Source organism: Siphateles boraxobius, unplaced genomic scaffold, assembly GCF_051911475.1.
Source record: "Siphateles boraxobius isolate OS27281-9 unplaced genomic scaffold, OSU_SipBor_1 130, whole genome shotgun sequence".
NCBI lineage: Eukaryota > Metazoa > Chordata > Actinopteri > Cypriniformes > Leuciscidae > Siphateles > Siphateles boraxobius.
The window spans coordinates 16153868-16170213 of NW_027508734.1; the positions used below are offsets into that span (position 1 = coordinate 16153868).

Genomic DNA, 16346 nt, shown 5'->3' on the forward strand with positions numbered 1-16346 from the left:
GGTGAAGATCTGTGAACGTCTGGAAAACATTTGTGGCAAACTGTTGCATTTTTTCTAAATTTGCCACAAATTAACTGCAGTTCTAACCAAAACATTTTTTTGATCTCCCTGTTTGTTTTGACCCATAGTGCAATGCCCAGTAGGGACGTATTTCTCCCTGGAGTATGCTGAGTGTGAGAGCTGCTGGAGAGGGTCATATCAGGATGAGGAGGGGCAGATGGAGTGTAAGTCATGCTCAGATGGCTTCTCCACTCCTTACCTCCATTCACGCAGCTTGGCAGAGTGCAAAGGTAATCAGTCAGCAGTCTATATCATACAGTCTCATCACTATTGCATTCCAACAAAAGGCTACTTATAAACGGGATCTCTAAGTGTGTCTCCATTTTTGTATTTGTGCATACCTGCATGTGTGTGCATGTTTCCAGCGCAGTGCCAGCCTGGCAGCTCGTCATTTACTGGGTTGGAGACGTGTGAGTCCTGTCCTTTAGGGGAATTCCAGCCAGGTTTCGGCTCTCAGGTCTGTCTGTCCTGCCCTCCTACCACGACCACTGTCAATAGAGGGGCTCTGGATGTCAATGAGTGTGGTGGTGAGATGTAACAATTGAATAAATAGCTATGAATTACTTTCATATACAAGACTAAAAAAATACTTATTTAGGGGAATAGTTCCATTTGCCTTCTGAATACATGGTTTCTCTTTCTCTCTGTCTTCCCAGTACCATGTTCCGCGGGTCATTTCTCTCGTACGGGTCTGGTTCCATGTTACCCATGTCCCAGAGATTATTACCAGCCTGAGGAGGGTCGTTCCTATTGCCTCTCCTGCCCCTTTTACGGTACTACCACGATAACAGGAGCCAAAGCCATCCAACAGTGCTCCAGTATGTATCTTTTCCTTAGTTCTTTTCCTTATTTCCCTACTCTAATGTTTGTGGTCGGTGATTGACGTGTGTGGTCACTAAGTCTGCATTTATTTGATCAAAGCAGTGCTTGAAGTGGGTACTGTAGCGTACCCTCACTTTTTCTTGCGTACCGGCACTTCTCACATGTTGCCGGTACTTTGACCACCCCGCCCCTGAAACACGATTTAAACCGAGGTGGAACAAAAAGATTAGTATAAGTAGACTTGTTTGTTTAGAGGAATTTTTTTTTTATCATAAAAAATGAGACGCTTCACCTTTAATGTGTTATAAGGTGTTGGTTGTGTAAGACAATGGTGTGCAGAGGGTTTCTTCCTTCATCCAGTGGAATATATGGCTCATTTTCAGGCTTTGGGTAGGTGTGTGAACGATTTGCAATGAGAATCCAATGCACATAATGGAATCTGATTCTCTGTACACGCAGGGAAAAAGTGCATCAATGTGGAAAAGATGAGGATGATGAATGCCTTTGGAAAATGTTTTCCAGTTTTGACAGCAGAAATTCTCCTCTTTCACATCTTTTTTTTTTATGTCTTCGTTGTGCTTATTCTGTCTGTTTCATTTTCTCATTTCTGTCTCCTTGTACTTTTTCCCTCTTTTCTCTTGGTCTGACTAAGGCTTTGGCTCTAGTTTCCTGCCTAAAGAGGAAAGTGCAACTACAGTGCCAGAAGTGGTCCTGAGAAAGGATTATCAAGCCAGTAGCCAGGTGAGTGGTCTTCTCACTTTCACCGGTTGGTACCTGAATCTGGAAATCTTCGGAACTTTGAAATTTGTTCCTGCTGTGTTTGGATCACATATAGTAAGCCTAAAATATATTTGGACACTTAATTCACACCAATAAATGTATGAATGCCATTGATACAAATTCAAAATAACAAGTGTTTTATTTTAAAGAAAGATAGCACAGACAAAACATCAAACAAAATCACTGACTAATTTTTGAGAGGAACTGCCATCATACAGCCATTAAATAGTTAATACTGTGTTAAAATAGTTAGTGCTGAAGAAAGTTTTGCATCATCTGTTTGAAGATGCAAGTTAGTTTGTATTTTATTTTTTAATGCAGTGACATTCAGATATGTATTCAGTGGATAGTGTTTATACATTTTTGTTGATGTCACAGCACCCTCTGGGGGCTGGAGTAAAATATATGGAAGTAAAATAATGTCAAATGTTTTTGAAATAAAAAGCCTGTTGAATTGCACTACTTGAAAAAAAATAGGCATTGCATTAACCATGCTTGCATTTTAATGCATTGTATTTTTAGGGCTTGCATTTTTATGGGCTGAAATTCAACATGGTTGAATATTTAAGCTGTGAATATTTCAATTAAAAACATTTCAAACACATTTTCATTATTAAAAATTCAATAATCCATATTGACCCTTCATATTTCACTTCCAAAATATTCTAACTGTTTGAAAATACAACCTAAAATATTCAACAGGCAATTTTCGGTCCATTTTATTTCGCTTTGCAAATTCGCTTCTACAAAGTCAGTGGTTCAAATTCGACCGTAAATTCAACATTGACGTCCAGGAATTGCAGGAAAAGTAGAAGATTGCAGAGCATACTCTCCATCTGCTGTTAGTCGACCTCGCCAGCAGGGGGTGTAAGCGCTTGTTGTTTACGGAGACCAGCAAAATTAGAGCAAGTCATTCATTCATAAAACTCATTTACAGCAATGTAAGTTTATATGTGATTATTATGATGGCTGTTTTTGTTAAATTCGGTGCCTTCACGGTTACTTTTCCTGTGTAGCCTACATGCATATTTCTCTACCGTGAACGAGATCATAATGTTATTCCCCGATGCGGATAATATACAGATCCAATGTTACATTTTTGAGGTTGACATATATTTCTCTTGGTTGTTTAGTTGCCTTAACTTTACATTGTGGCGATGTGCTGCATGCAGGCTATTAGGGTTTCCCTCAATACTTCAGGATTCCCCTGCTGGACCTCTACAACGCTTAACGTAGCTTAATGGGCTAGTGATGTAAAAGTCCAAACTCACAGGCAAGCAGAAGGACTCGGAACAACGCGCACAGCTGAGCGCACATCTTTATACCAGTCTATCCCAGTGATAGACTGGTATAAAGATGGCTTGATGTTGGACATTCGCACATTTAGGGACCGTCTCTGAAGTTTATACGACTTTGGTATACACGTTTCTAACTTCAATAGCATTTGAATAGAACGACTTACAGTCATAAAATCAACTGTAAAGTGTTCATGTAGTGTCAGGCATAATGCGTACCTTTGGATTTTTGGATATTTATTCAAATAAATTTAAGTTTGCTATTGAAGTTAGAAACGTACATGCCAATGTTGTATGCAACTTTAGAGACGGTCCCTAAATGTGCGAATGTCCAATGTCAAGCAAATTTTACATTTAGTCATTTAGCAGACGCTTTTATCCAAAGCGATTTACAGTTAAACTAACAATAGGAGGACAACAATATGCAAGTGCTATGATCCCAGTTTAAGCTAATGCAATACACGTAGGCATTTTAGGACTTTAGGACTTTATATATATATATATATATATAGAGAGAGAGAGAGAGAGAGAGAGAGAGAGAGAGAGAGAAAGAGAGAGAGAGAGAGAGAGAGAGAGAGAGAGAGAGAGAGGGGGGGGGGGAGGAGGAATAGAATAAAATAGAATAGAAAGTGTTAGTATTAATTGATCAAGTGTTGATTTTATGCCAGTATATCACAAAACGCTCAGCATGAAACTTTGCGCGTAAAGTTTACAATCTGAGTCCATCTTCTTGCCTGTAGCCTATAAAGTAGCCTACAGCCTACATCCCCAATAAGGTGCAAGATTGGTCTTTCATATCACTGTATGTGTTAAGCGTTTTGTCCCAACGGAAAAAGAATCATTGAGTATGAGGTATTGAGGGAAACCGATTATAATCCTGTTCATGGTAGAGAAAGCTGATGACATGTAGAATACACAGGGAAAGTAACAATGAAGTTATTGAATGAAACATAAACACAGCTTTTGTGTGTTTATCATCTTTTCCGCATATACTGTCACAGATAATCATTTCCATTTTATGAATGAATGTCTTCGTCAACAACAAGCGCTTGCACCCCCTGCTGATGAGATCGACTAACAGCAGATGGAGAGTATGCAGTTCCTGGACATCAATGTTGAATTTACTGTCGAATTTAAACCACTGCATTTGTGGAAGCGAATTTGCAAAGCGAAATAAAATGGACCGAAAATTGCCTGTTGAATATTTTAGGTTGTAATTTTAAACAGTTTGAATATTTTGGAAATGAAATATGAAGGGTGAATATGGATTTTTGAATTTTTAATAATGAAAATGTGTTTGAAATGTTTTTAATTGAAATATTCACAGCTTAAATATTCAACCATGTTGAATTTCAGCACATTAAAAATGCAAGCCCTAAAAATACAATGCATTAAAATGCAAGCATGGTTAATGCAATGCCTATTTTTTGTCAAGTAGTGCAATTCAACAGGCTTTTTATTTCAAAAACATTTGACATTATTTTACTTCCATAAAAATAGCTGAAAATTTAGTTCTACTCTCTCCAGCAGATGTTCCATGAATGTCTCCTGAATCCGTGTCAAAACCAAGGCACTTGTGAGGAAGTCGGGGTCGGATATGTATGCACCTGTCTTCCGGGATTCACAGGTTTGGCATGTTCTATAACCATAACTCACAAGTAAAAAACAGATGTTAAGTTCAGTTGGCTTAAGGAAAACAACTTTTATTGTTTCCTAAAATACTGTTTTCTCAAATTATCTGTTGTGCTATCTACAGCAGTGTGTGTATTTAAGACAACTCAGCTGAGACTACAATCTTTTTTTTAAATAATTCAGCTGGTCTGGTATTACGCTATATAATTTTGATAGATTTACCTCAGCCTTTCTGGTGGATTTAATCACTGCCAATCACTGCCTACTTTTTTCATATTTTCCTCATTCATTGCCTTATAGGAGCCAAGTGTGAAAGCGACATTGATGAATGTGATTCTGCTCCTTGTCAAAATGACGGCTTGTGCAGAGATGGCATGGGAGATTTCCAATGTCAGTGTCAGCCTGGGTTTGTAGGTATGAGAAAGTCCACTCACATAATCTGACAGCTCAGCTTCACACTGGGGAATGCCAATAGAACTGCAAAAAACAAGTTCTACAAGTGAAATGTTTGAGGCAATTAAAACCCAAACCCAAAATTCCTCTCTGTTAAAGGTCCTGAAAGTTTCCTTTAGTCTCACTATTGTGATGGATTTAGCTGTCTCTGGATCTTTTTAGTCTGGCAGTGAAACTACACAAGCTCTCATTCTCAGAACCTTACTGCACTTTTCCATTCAGGCCATTGTCTCTCCTCTTAAAGACGTGGCCATGATTAAGCCTGTGGCTGCCCTAGATATGGAGAATTTGACTTGAAGTATTTTTGTTCTTTTCCAAATCTATGTATGTGTCTCGGGTGTTTGTCCAAGGTGGCAAAAGAGACACATCTTTACAAAAAAATAAAATGGGAGGGAAAAGTACAAGGATGAATCAAAACAAATATTATGAAATATGAGCTCAAACATAGTGTGTAAGAAAAGTAACACAATGCAACATTAGCCAAGTTTCCATCCATCTCATCTAGAAAGTGGGGGGAGGGGGATTTTTTGCTGTCTCAAGCCTGTTTGCGTCCAATTGGCCTTTTACAGATAAAATAGTGTGCGTAATGATGTCATCCTTAAAAAAAAATGTGTCATACAAGTTTTGGTGTATCACAAACAAAATCTGCCCTTGTGCCACTTCAATATACAGGTCCTTCTCAAAAAATTTGCATATTGTGATAAAGTTCATTATTTTCCATAATGAAATGATAAAAATTAAACTTTCATATATTTTAGATTCATTGCACACCAACTGAAATATTTCAGGTCTTTTATTGTTTTAATACTGATGATTTTGGCATACAGCTCATGAAAACCCAAAATTCCTATCTCAAAAATTAGCATATTTCATCCGACCAATAAAAGAAGTGTTTTTAATACAAAAAAAGTCAACCTTCAAATAATTATGTTCAGTTATGCACTCAATACTTGGTCTGGAATCCTTTTGCAGAAATGACTGCTTTAGTGCGGCGTGGCATGGAGGCAATTAGCCTGTGGCACTGCTGAGGTGTTATGGAGGCCCAGGATGTTTCGATAGCGGCCTTAAGCTCATCCAGAGTGTTGGGTCTTGCGTCTCTCAACTTTCTCTTCACAATATCCCACAGATTCTCTATGGGGTTCAGGTCAGGAGAGTTGGCAGGCCAATTGAGCACAGTAATACCATGGTCAGAAAACCATTTACCAGTGGTTTTGGCACTGTGAGCAGGTGCCAGGTCGTGCTGAAAAATGAAATCTTCATCTCCATAAAGCTTTTCAGCAGATGGAAGCATGAAGTGCTCCAAAATCTCCTGATAGCTAGCTGCATTGACCCTGCCCTTGATAAAACACAGTGGACCAACACCAGCAGCTGACATGGCACCCCAGACCATCACTGACTGTGGATACTTTACACTGGACTTCAGGCATTTCGGCATGTCGGCATTTGCGGTTTTGAGTAATGAAACAGGCTGGGAGTTTTTAAAAGCCTCAGGAATCTTTTGCAGGTGTTTAGAGTTAATTAGTTGATTCAGATGATTAGGTTAATAGCTCGTTTAGAGACCCTTTTCATGATATGCTAATTTTTTGAGATAGGAATTTTGGGTTTTCATGAGCTGTATGCCAAAATCATCAGTATTAAAACAATAAAAGACCTGAAATATTTCAGTTGCTGTGCAATGAATCTAAAATATATGAAAGTTTAATTTATTTCATTACATTATGGAAAATAATGAACTTTATCATAATATGCTAATCTTTTGAGAAGGACCTGTATAATTTTGTGTATCGCAAATTATCTACCTTTTGTGTCCTACATGTTCTCAAAAAATGGAGAGAGTACCATGTAATGGAACCATTAAAAATACTGATACAGTGAAAAAGGATTTGAAGTATCAACATTGAATTTATGCACTGAATTCGAATAAACAGAGATTATGTCTGTACTTTGTCACACTTTTATTGTTAATTAGCATTTCTATTAGCCATATCTGTAAACGTTTTGATGCATTAAAAATTCTTGGATGGAAACTTGTAGCTAGTCAAGGCTAGTGACAACAGCTGATAAAGGCATCTCTTTTGTCTCCTTGAGCTCATTGAGTTCTCAAAGTGGCCCAGCATGCCATGCATGTGAGGGTGTAACACCAGAATAAAGGTGAAAAGTGAGAGGAGGACCTGCCACATTAACACAAGATCTGTGATCATGCATGGCAGCATGAATTATAATAGAAATAATAACGTATTGGTTGCTTGTTAATGGTCCCAAGTATCAGGTAAAATGATGTTCCACATGTCTTTGTGTGTGTTTTGTCTCTGGAAGGCTTGCTGTGTGAGGCTGAGGTGAACGAATGCAGCTCTTCTCCATGTCAGAATGAAGGAGTCTGTGTGGATGAAGTGAATTATTTCATATGTAGCTGTCCAGATGGATTCACAGGTCAGCACTTCACCTCTGCCACACCCCTTCACTTGAATATAATTTCAAATATAGTATAATACATTGAGTTGAATGCTCTTAAATTGTAGCACAGTGATCAATGGCTTTTTTGTCATTTACATCTAGGTCCACGTTGTGAGTTGGAAATAAATGAGTGTGCTTCCAGCCCGTGCCAAAACGGAGGTGTTTGTAAAGATTTGGAGGGTGGGTATTTCTGCACATGTCCTCATGGCTTCACTGGCGACAATTGTGAGGTTGACATTGATGAGTGCTACAGCGCACCCTGTCTGAATGGAGGAACATGTGTGGATGCTGTCAATGATTTCAGGTTAGTGAGGAAACCTTTGTGAGAACTGTTCATGCATGTTTTTAATGCAATCAACAAGAGACATATGAAAGATAACTGACTTTGTCTCGCATTTGCGATCAGGTGTGAATGTGTGAATGGATACAGAGGCAGACTGTGCCAGGTGGACGTAGACGACTGTGAACCGAATTTGTGTTTGAATGGTGCAACCTGCATGGACGGAGTGGCTACTTTCACCTGCCGATGCCCTCCTGGGTTCAACGGAACCAGGTGTGAGACAGGTATTGAGGGAAAGAGATGAAAAAGTCATGGAAATCATCATCATCGTTTTACAAAGGCTTGTTAGAGACAGAATAGTGTCACTTGAATTTAGATGCGTTCCCAGAAAAGTTTGGAAAATTCCCAGCAGCACTTAAAATGATCCAATAGACTGTTCATTTTCACATCCTTTTGTACAGAATACATTTTTCATTTATGTTTTCAGATAAAGTTTGATGTACTGTGACAACAAACCATAACTCTCAGAACCAGACTTCCTCCCCAGTCTAAAAAGACTATTTATTAGAATTAAGCTACAGAAACATTTGCTTTGAACTTCTGCATCTATCTGACATCCAACAAATGAATACATTCATCTATAATTTATAATTATATATGTTTGTGTACATTTGTTATATAATAAATGGGTTATGTTAATCCTAATTAACATAAGTTGACCTCAGACACTAAAAAGATATATACTTTAAAAATGAATGTATAATACTGTATATCATCTGTTGTTGTTGTTGTTGTTTTTGTCTAAACAGAACTGCCCTATTCCTTTGATCTGGAGTTTGAAGTTTCTGGTATCCATGGTTATGTGATGATGGATGGTCAGATGCCATCTCTTACACAGATCACATGTACATTCTGGATGAGGTCATCGGACACTGTTAATTATGGAACTCCCATCTCCTACGCTGTAGAGGGAAGTGACAATGCGTTCCTCCTCATCGACTATAATGGGTGAGAGCTGTGTTTTCATTTGCGTACCTCAATTGAATATGCGTATATGCTATGACCTGTTTAACATGTTTAAATTATGTAAGTTGGTCTTACCAACTCCCAAAGAAATATAAAAGCCAAACAAGAGTTTGGTTTTACTCTTGTTTTATCCTCACTCTTTTTCTTGCATTCTCATGTCTGTCTTCCATTGTATTTCTTACTATCTTACTTTCAGGTGGGTGTTGTATGTTAATGGAAAGGAGCGGATCACTGACTGCCCAGCAGTAAATGATGGCCTCTGGCACCACATTGGTGTATCATGGCGCAGCAAGGATGGTGATTGGAGACTCTATATTGATGGGATCCCTTCAGATGGAGGGAAAGGACTATCAGTCGGCACTACCATACCAGGTTGACCTTAATACCCGATGAACATTTTAAACACATAGCCAGTTTATTAAGACACCTTTATTGCTTTATGGTGCTTCAAAGAGAGTGTGCTTCAAGAAGATGAAATGTTTGCTCTATACATCAAACAGGGGGGGGCGCTCTGGTACTTGGACAGGATCAGGACCAGAGGGGGGATGGCTTCAACCCAGTGGAGTCCTTTGTGGGCACTGTTAGCCAACTTAATATATGGAACTATGTTTTAACACCACAGCAGGTAACACTTTATACACATTCCTTACTCTTACTCTTCATGTTAACAGTGTACTGAGTTCAACGAGACTGAAAAAAAAGTGTTTTTCTGAACTGCTCTGAGATCAAAAACTAAGCATATTTCCACTATTCTCAGATCACGTCTCTGGCCAGCAGCTGTCCACGTGATCTGCTGAAAGGGAACGTGTTTGCCTGGCCTGACTTCTTAGGAGGGGTCACGGGCCGAGTAAAGACAAGCAGCAAGAGCATTTTCTGCGCTGGTAAGAATGAAGTACAACTTTTTCTATTATTTGTACACTGGGGAACAAAACTGTTTCTCTGCAGGTCTTTGTTGGGATTTTTTCATACTACTACACAATAACAACTGTACTCACATTTTATCTGATTTTATCAAATGTATCCTGATGTGTAACTACCAAACACATATTAAACTAAATATGAGCCATTGGAACATTTGTTATCCACTGTTTTGGTCTTTTTTAGACTGCCCCCTGGTGGAATCTTCTGTTTCTCAGCTGCGCTCATCCAGTAAAGCTGTGAATCCAGGCTCTAAGGTGCAGTTCTCTTGCAGTCCCGGGTTCTATCTGGTGGGGGAGCCAGTGCAGCAGTGCTTAAACAGAGGCCAGTGGAGCCATGCAGAGCCAATATGTGAACGTGAGTGATGTGAAAATGCACAGATAAACAACAAGACCAGTGTTGGGGAGTAACGGAATACATGTACCAGCGTTACGTATTCAGAATACAAATTATGAGTAACTGTATTCCGTTACAGTTACAATTTAAATAGTTGGTATTTAGAATACAGTTACATTTTTGAAATCAATGGATTACATGACAATACTTCTCTGTTTCACGAGTTTATTCACTCTCTAAATAAATTAAAGCAACTCCATGCATTTCCCAGAAGCCCCAATATGAAAACGAAAAAATGCACGGTTTGCATGATCAGTGAAGTCACAATGGAGTCGGAAGAGGAGCATCAGGAGCTAGAGGTAGATGGAGCCGTAACAACAGATCCAGGGCAAGAATACGTTTCTATCTTGGAAATTCAAACAGCATTTCACATTAAAGAAATAGAAGGGAGGATCTTCCTGGGTCTTCCCTTCCAGATCCAATGCTACCACATCTTCAAATTACTATTAGTATTATTTGAAGTTAACATTATAAAATACGTAGACCTACACCACAAAACTAGTTGAAGATAAATTCTTTAAAATTGGCCAATTCCGTTATAAACGTGACATTTACAGTCAAAACTTGAAATAAAAATTCTGAGAAAATGCATTTAATACCAATATATTGAAACGTCTGTTTATATCCATACTCCCTTAATAAAGGAGTCCAGACATTAGAAAAATATTTGTCTACACATGGGTTTTATATTTAATATGAGGGAAATAAACATACGTGACACAAAACAATATTTAACTTTTAGGTGGCAAAATATTTTTTAGTAATTCTGTGAATTACACTGCGCAAACCAAAGTAATACTACTACCCACCGGATGAAGAAGGGTTGGCTCTCAGTCTCCACAGAACATAAAATATTAATTTTATATTATTTTATTTTTCGTGTTCGCATTTATGAGGAAAAACAATGTTACGGACGTGACAGTTCTCCGTTAAGGACCTGAGCACTCTGAAAGTGGCACTAAAAGATGCTTTAAAACTTTCACAGAGACATCAAACAGAAAGCACAAAAAATGTCTTTAAATTGAATTTCGTTTTGTATTAATTGTATCTTAATTTTAATCAATGTTTCGTCAACCAATTGCCTGGATTTAATAAATAAGAAGTAAATATAGCAGACGATAGATAATCACGAAACGGAGGCGCCGGCGCGTGAACTGGAGCTCGTCTCATAAATGAACCGAAACTCAGCGTATAAGGTAGCCTACTTGCCTCACAGACATGTCTACTTTTAAACAGAACAATTCAAAACGAAAGAAAACAGACTACTGACTGCTCTCTGCTTATGTAATCCCGTATGAAATGTGCATTTCTCTGTGGCACTACTGAAGCTACTGAATATCGCGAGTCAGCATCGTCAACTTCATCTTAGCTGACACTGACAAAGAAAACACTTGTTATTAAGAAACAATTAAAATATCTCCTTGCTATATTTGACATATTCATAATCATTACTTTTGCCGGTTCTTTGTGACAGCTTTTAGATACTTTATTGGCAGCGCCGCCCTTACATGTTACATGAACGCGTCACCACCCCACCCCCACCCCACCAGAATAGGCCTGTTTTGTAAGCCGGATTTGATGGCCGCATTCTTACACTTATAAAAGGCAATTCAATGTGGAAGTAATCCAAGTATTCAGAATACGTTACTCAGATTGAGTAACGTAACGGAATACATTACAAATCACATTTTTGGGGATGTATTCTGTATTCTGTAACGAAATACGTTTTGAAAGTATCCTTCCCAACACTGCAAAAGACACAAAAGCATACACGGACTGTTTAAACTGTGACACATTCAAAACTACAATCACAGCCTTGTTTACAACAATATACTTACACTGTACTGAGATACAATCGTACAACTTATGTTTAAAATTTTTAAATGCAAATAAACACATGCCATAACACAAATAGATGCGTTTGTATGCATACTCACATGTACTGCATATAAACACAATGTAGTATTAACTTTTCTCCTTACCCAGTACCATAACTGTCACTAATCTGCACCAGGGCCTTTCTCTATATATGCAGGTGTGGAATGTGGTCCTCCCCCTGATCTGGAGCATGGCCAGTATCACGGAGAGGATTTCTATGCTGGGAGCTCAGTGCTTTATCAATGTAAACCAGGGTTCTATCTACTCGGAGAGCGTAAGATGCTGTGTACCAATAATGGAAAATGGATTGGCAACCCACCTGCCTGTGTGGGTAAGAAATACACAGCAAATATTTGGAAAAGCGGATAGGTAGTGAATAGACAATAGGTCTTTATCAGAGTTATCAAGCACTACTATGCACAGGTGCACATGGAGCCTGAAATATCATTTTACATACATACAGTCTTTCATTTATCATTTACACTTTGCATTCCTTTGTTCTAATGTTGGTTTGTGCTCATATTACAGATGTGGACGAATGTTCTCTGGGCTCTGAATGTGATGAACATGCTAGTTGCCTGAACACTTATGGCTCTCATATATGCACCTGCATACCTCCTTATAGTGGAGATGGAAGAAACTGCACAGGTAACACAATCTCATTATAAGTTGGATAATTTATATGGCCAAATAAGTTTCCACTGGTAGCATTCTCTTGATGAGTGCACTGCCAGTCCACGCATTTGCATCATTATTATTACATTTGTGCATTTTGGACCTGTCTGCCACTCCGTCACAAATCGGACAACATATTGTTCACAACAAATTTATAAAATCACTAATGTATTTTTCTTAACAAATACGTTTATAAACTGAAGACAATTATTTTTCTTTTTCTTTATTTTCACAAGAGCCTGTAAAATGTAAAGATCCAGGTATTCCGGAATTTGGGCACCGTGAGGGCAGTAATTTCATCATGGGCAGCGAGGTGGTCTTTTCCTGTAAGGAAGGCTATGAGTTGATTGGCTCATCCCGTCTTTCCTGCACAGAGGAAGGAATATGGAAGGAAGATGTCCCATACTGCAAAGGTAGGCCTAGCTTTCAGATTTGTACACTGGTGCAACTGTTTGCCTACATACAATACCGTTCAAAAGTTTGGGTTCAATATGATTTTTTTCAAAGAAATGAATCATTTTATTCTGCAAAGTAGCATATAAATGAAAAAAAAAGTATCACGGTTTACATAAAAATAAATGTTTCTTGAGCACCAAATCATCAGCATATAATATTTTGGAGGATCATGTGACACTGAAGCCAGGAGTAAGGACTGCTAAAAATTCTGCTCTGCCATCACAGGAATGAATTAAATTTAAACATATATTATTAAAATAGTTATTTTAATTTGTAATAATATTTCACAAAATTACTCTCTTTTTTTAAATCAACTAAATGCAGCCTTGGTGAGCAAAAGCTTCTTTTTCAAAAGCAAAACAAAAATCTTTAATAAATTTAAATTTTAAGCAAATAAGAAAACAAAGCACACAACACAATGATTTGAACATCATTAATGTTTTATTCTTCACTAGAATTAGAAGAGGCAAGCTAATGCAAATATTCCATTAATGTACTAATGTAATAGTAGTTAGATAATAGTAACTAATTAGTGCTTGTATTGGGATCCAAATGGTTGGAGCTTCCAATTTATATGTAATGTTTGTGTAATTGTACCACATACAATGCAGATACATTGTTTCTTAATCTTATTGCTGGGTTTGTGGTTGGGAAACTGACCTGATTCTGACATTCTGTGTGTGTATATATAGGTACCTTATCTGATAAGCAATTGTTCAGCTTTGTTCAGTCCATGTTACTGGAACCATTCAGTATTTTTGCATTGTCAGCACACTGAACGTTATTCTGAACCTCAGTCAGCAGCTTTTATGAGGCTTTTATGCCTGGTAAACTCAGATTACAGTATGTCAATCAAAGTTGCATGCATTTTGCTTTGGTGGATTCCCGATACTCACCAGATGCATTGATTCTTTTTCTTGACATAATGGAATGTAATGCAATGATGAAGACAATTTCTGTCTGAAGTCTGAAGTGCATTTAAAACACTGACATAATCTGCTTCTCATGACCTCCTCCCATAGCCCTTTCCTGTGCTCATCCCACTCTCCCAGAATATGGAATCCTAAAAGGGGCAAACTTCACATACGGAAGCAAGGTGACTTTCAGGTATCACTGTCAGTGTTAGATGTAGAGTCAGTTTCTAGAGGTATTGTATAGCCACTTTTAAGAGACCTGTTTAAATATGAAAAATCTGTTTTTATTTAATAACATAATGGGAAAGGATGATATTTTTGTGTGTAGCTAATCTTTGTATTTTTTTGCTCTGCTGCAGTTGTGAGAAGGGCTATGTCCCCCAGGAGCCAATAGAAAGCCAGTGTCAATCGGATTTGAAGTGGAGCAGAGAGGCCCATGTTTGTAAGCCTGTAACCTGTGGTGAGCCCCCAGTGGTGGATTATGCTGAGTGTACCCTCAATGGGCAAGTCTTCCTCTCCACGCTAACCTGCACCTGCGTAGAGGGATACAGGTAAAGTCTGATACATTTTGTAGCAAAATTGTACATTTTGTATACAATTGTAGCATGGACCATACAGGAAAGCATTTTAATTGGTATGGTTGGTTTATAGACAATCTAGATAGAGAATGAATAGAGAATACAGTCAGAGAATGTGTTGACTCACCAGTTTTTTTTGTGTAAAGATTACTGGGTGCCATGGAGCTGAAGTGTGAGTCATCAGGAGAGTGGGCATTTCCTCCCCCCCTCTGTGCCAGAGTGGACTGTGGCAAACCTCCTCCTTTGAGGGACGCTGTGATTAAGGGCGACAACTTTACGCTGGGTAGCAGAATCATCTATATTTGCAAAGAGGGGTAACTTAATTTGTGTATATTTGAACCGATAATATTTGTCTTAGGGGTTGAACGACATTTTTGCGATGAAAGTCAACTTGACGTCTATTCGCAGATGACGTCATTAATGAACAAATAAGCCTGAACCTCGAGCTGAGACTCAAACGCGGGTTGCCATGTGCACAGCTATGGCATATTACACAGCGCTGCCCACAAGGCTTATTTTTTATCAGTTATTTTGTCTTTGGGGCCATTATATTTCTCACAGATTTTTGCTCATTCTAAATGAGATACAGATAAAGTAGCACAGTAAATATTACTTTTATATGAATACATTAGGTGATAGAGCCATTGCATTTGAGTTAATTCTACCTGCCAGCTTCTCTAAAAAGAAGCAAATCACAGTGTTGACTATACATTTTGGCGCTACTGAATGTTTATGTGTGTGCGCGATCTGCACGAGGTGACGTCAAGCTTAAAGAGACATGGCAGAGCATTAAAGTCGACTAGTTTGTGCAACCCCTAATTTGTCTGAGTTCAGCAAAAACTGATGTTTAATGCCCTATAAAATATTTTTTTCAATCACTGTACGAATTATTTGATGATAATGATTTGTAAATTTTGTGTTATTGTAGTTACACCCTGCTTGGCATAGAAACTCAAGAATGCCTCCCAAGTGGCAACTGGACTAGTAATTCTGCCCAGTGTGTGCCTCTGTCTTGTGGGCCACCACCCCAAGTTGACCATGCCCTACCTGACACTGGACACCAGCTTTTTGGGGACACTGCTATCTATTTCTGCGATGATGGCTACTCTGCTGGTAACAATACAAAACTTTACTGCAATGCCCAAGGTGTTTGGGCACCCCCAGAAGGCTTTAGCATTCCTCACTGCATTGCCAACTTCTGTCAGCGTCCCCCAGATTTACCTCATGCCATTCTGGACTCCATAAACAAACTGAAGTATGCTAGCAACACAGAGGTCAACTATAAGTGTGAGGAGGGCTTTGTTCTCAACACAACAGGAACCCTGAAGTGCATGATAGGGGGAGAGTGGACACCCTCACCTTTGGACATTGGCTGTATGCCTGTCAGATGCTCAAAGCCAGACAGTATTGAGAAGGGCTATGTAAGTGGGAGCAATTACAGTTTTGGAGCGGTAATTGCTTACAGCTGTGACAAAGGGTATTTCATTCGAGGAGAGAAAAGGAGAATTTGTAAAGCCAACGGTGAGTGGGGAGGTGTCTTGCCCACATGTCAGCCTATTTCCTGTCCCAGCCCTACTCGCTTGGCAAATGGTTTTATCCAGGTAAATTCAATACTGTCTTCCTGGGATGCATGATATATTTATTCAAACACAATAGAGAATTCTAATGTCAATGTAATCCTTAATTATTTCACATACATTATTAAACATATTTGATTTTTTTCTCTATG

The 16346-nt window shown here is 38.5% G+C and overlaps 1 protein-coding gene across 2 annotated transcripts in view; it reads left to right on the plus strand.

Annotated features, from left to right (window-relative positions):
- svep1 (sushi, von Willebrand factor type A, EGF and pentraxin domain containing 1) overlaps positions 1-16346 on the plus strand; it is a 90208-nt gene that overhangs the window by 62070 nt on the left and 11792 nt on the right. Inside the window, exons 17-37 of one of the 2 annotated variants that reach the window (XM_077228124.1) lie at positions 129-290; positions 426-587; positions 717-878; positions 1535-1623; positions 4485-4584; positions 4890-5003; positions 7359-7472; positions 7599-7800; positions 7903-8060; positions 8586-8784; positions 8999-9174; positions 9303-9427; positions 9560-9683; positions 9907-10077; positions 12152-12325; positions 12523-12642; positions 12906-13082; positions 14148-14232; positions 14399-14590; positions 14764-14931; positions 15546-16218. In XM_077228124.1, the coding sequence (XP_077084239.1) occupies positions 129-290; positions 426-587; positions 717-878; positions 1535-1623; positions 4485-4584; positions 4890-5003; positions 7359-7472; positions 7599-7800; positions 7903-8060; positions 8586-8784; positions 8999-9174; positions 9303-9427; positions 9560-9683; positions 9907-10077; positions 12152-12325; positions 12523-12642; positions 12906-13082; positions 14148-14232; positions 14399-14590; positions 14764-14931; positions 15546-16218 (3647 nt within the window). The remainder of the gene's footprint in view (positions 1-128; positions 291-425; positions 588-716; positions 879-1534; positions 1624-4484; positions 4585-4889; positions 5004-7358; positions 7473-7598; positions 7801-7902; positions 8061-8585; positions 8785-8998; positions 9175-9302; positions 9428-9559; positions 9684-9906; positions 10078-12151; positions 12326-12522; positions 12643-12905; positions 13083-14147; positions 14233-14398; positions 14591-14763; positions 14932-15545; positions 16219-16346) is intronic. The other variant, XM_077228123.1, reaches the window with a different exon arrangement.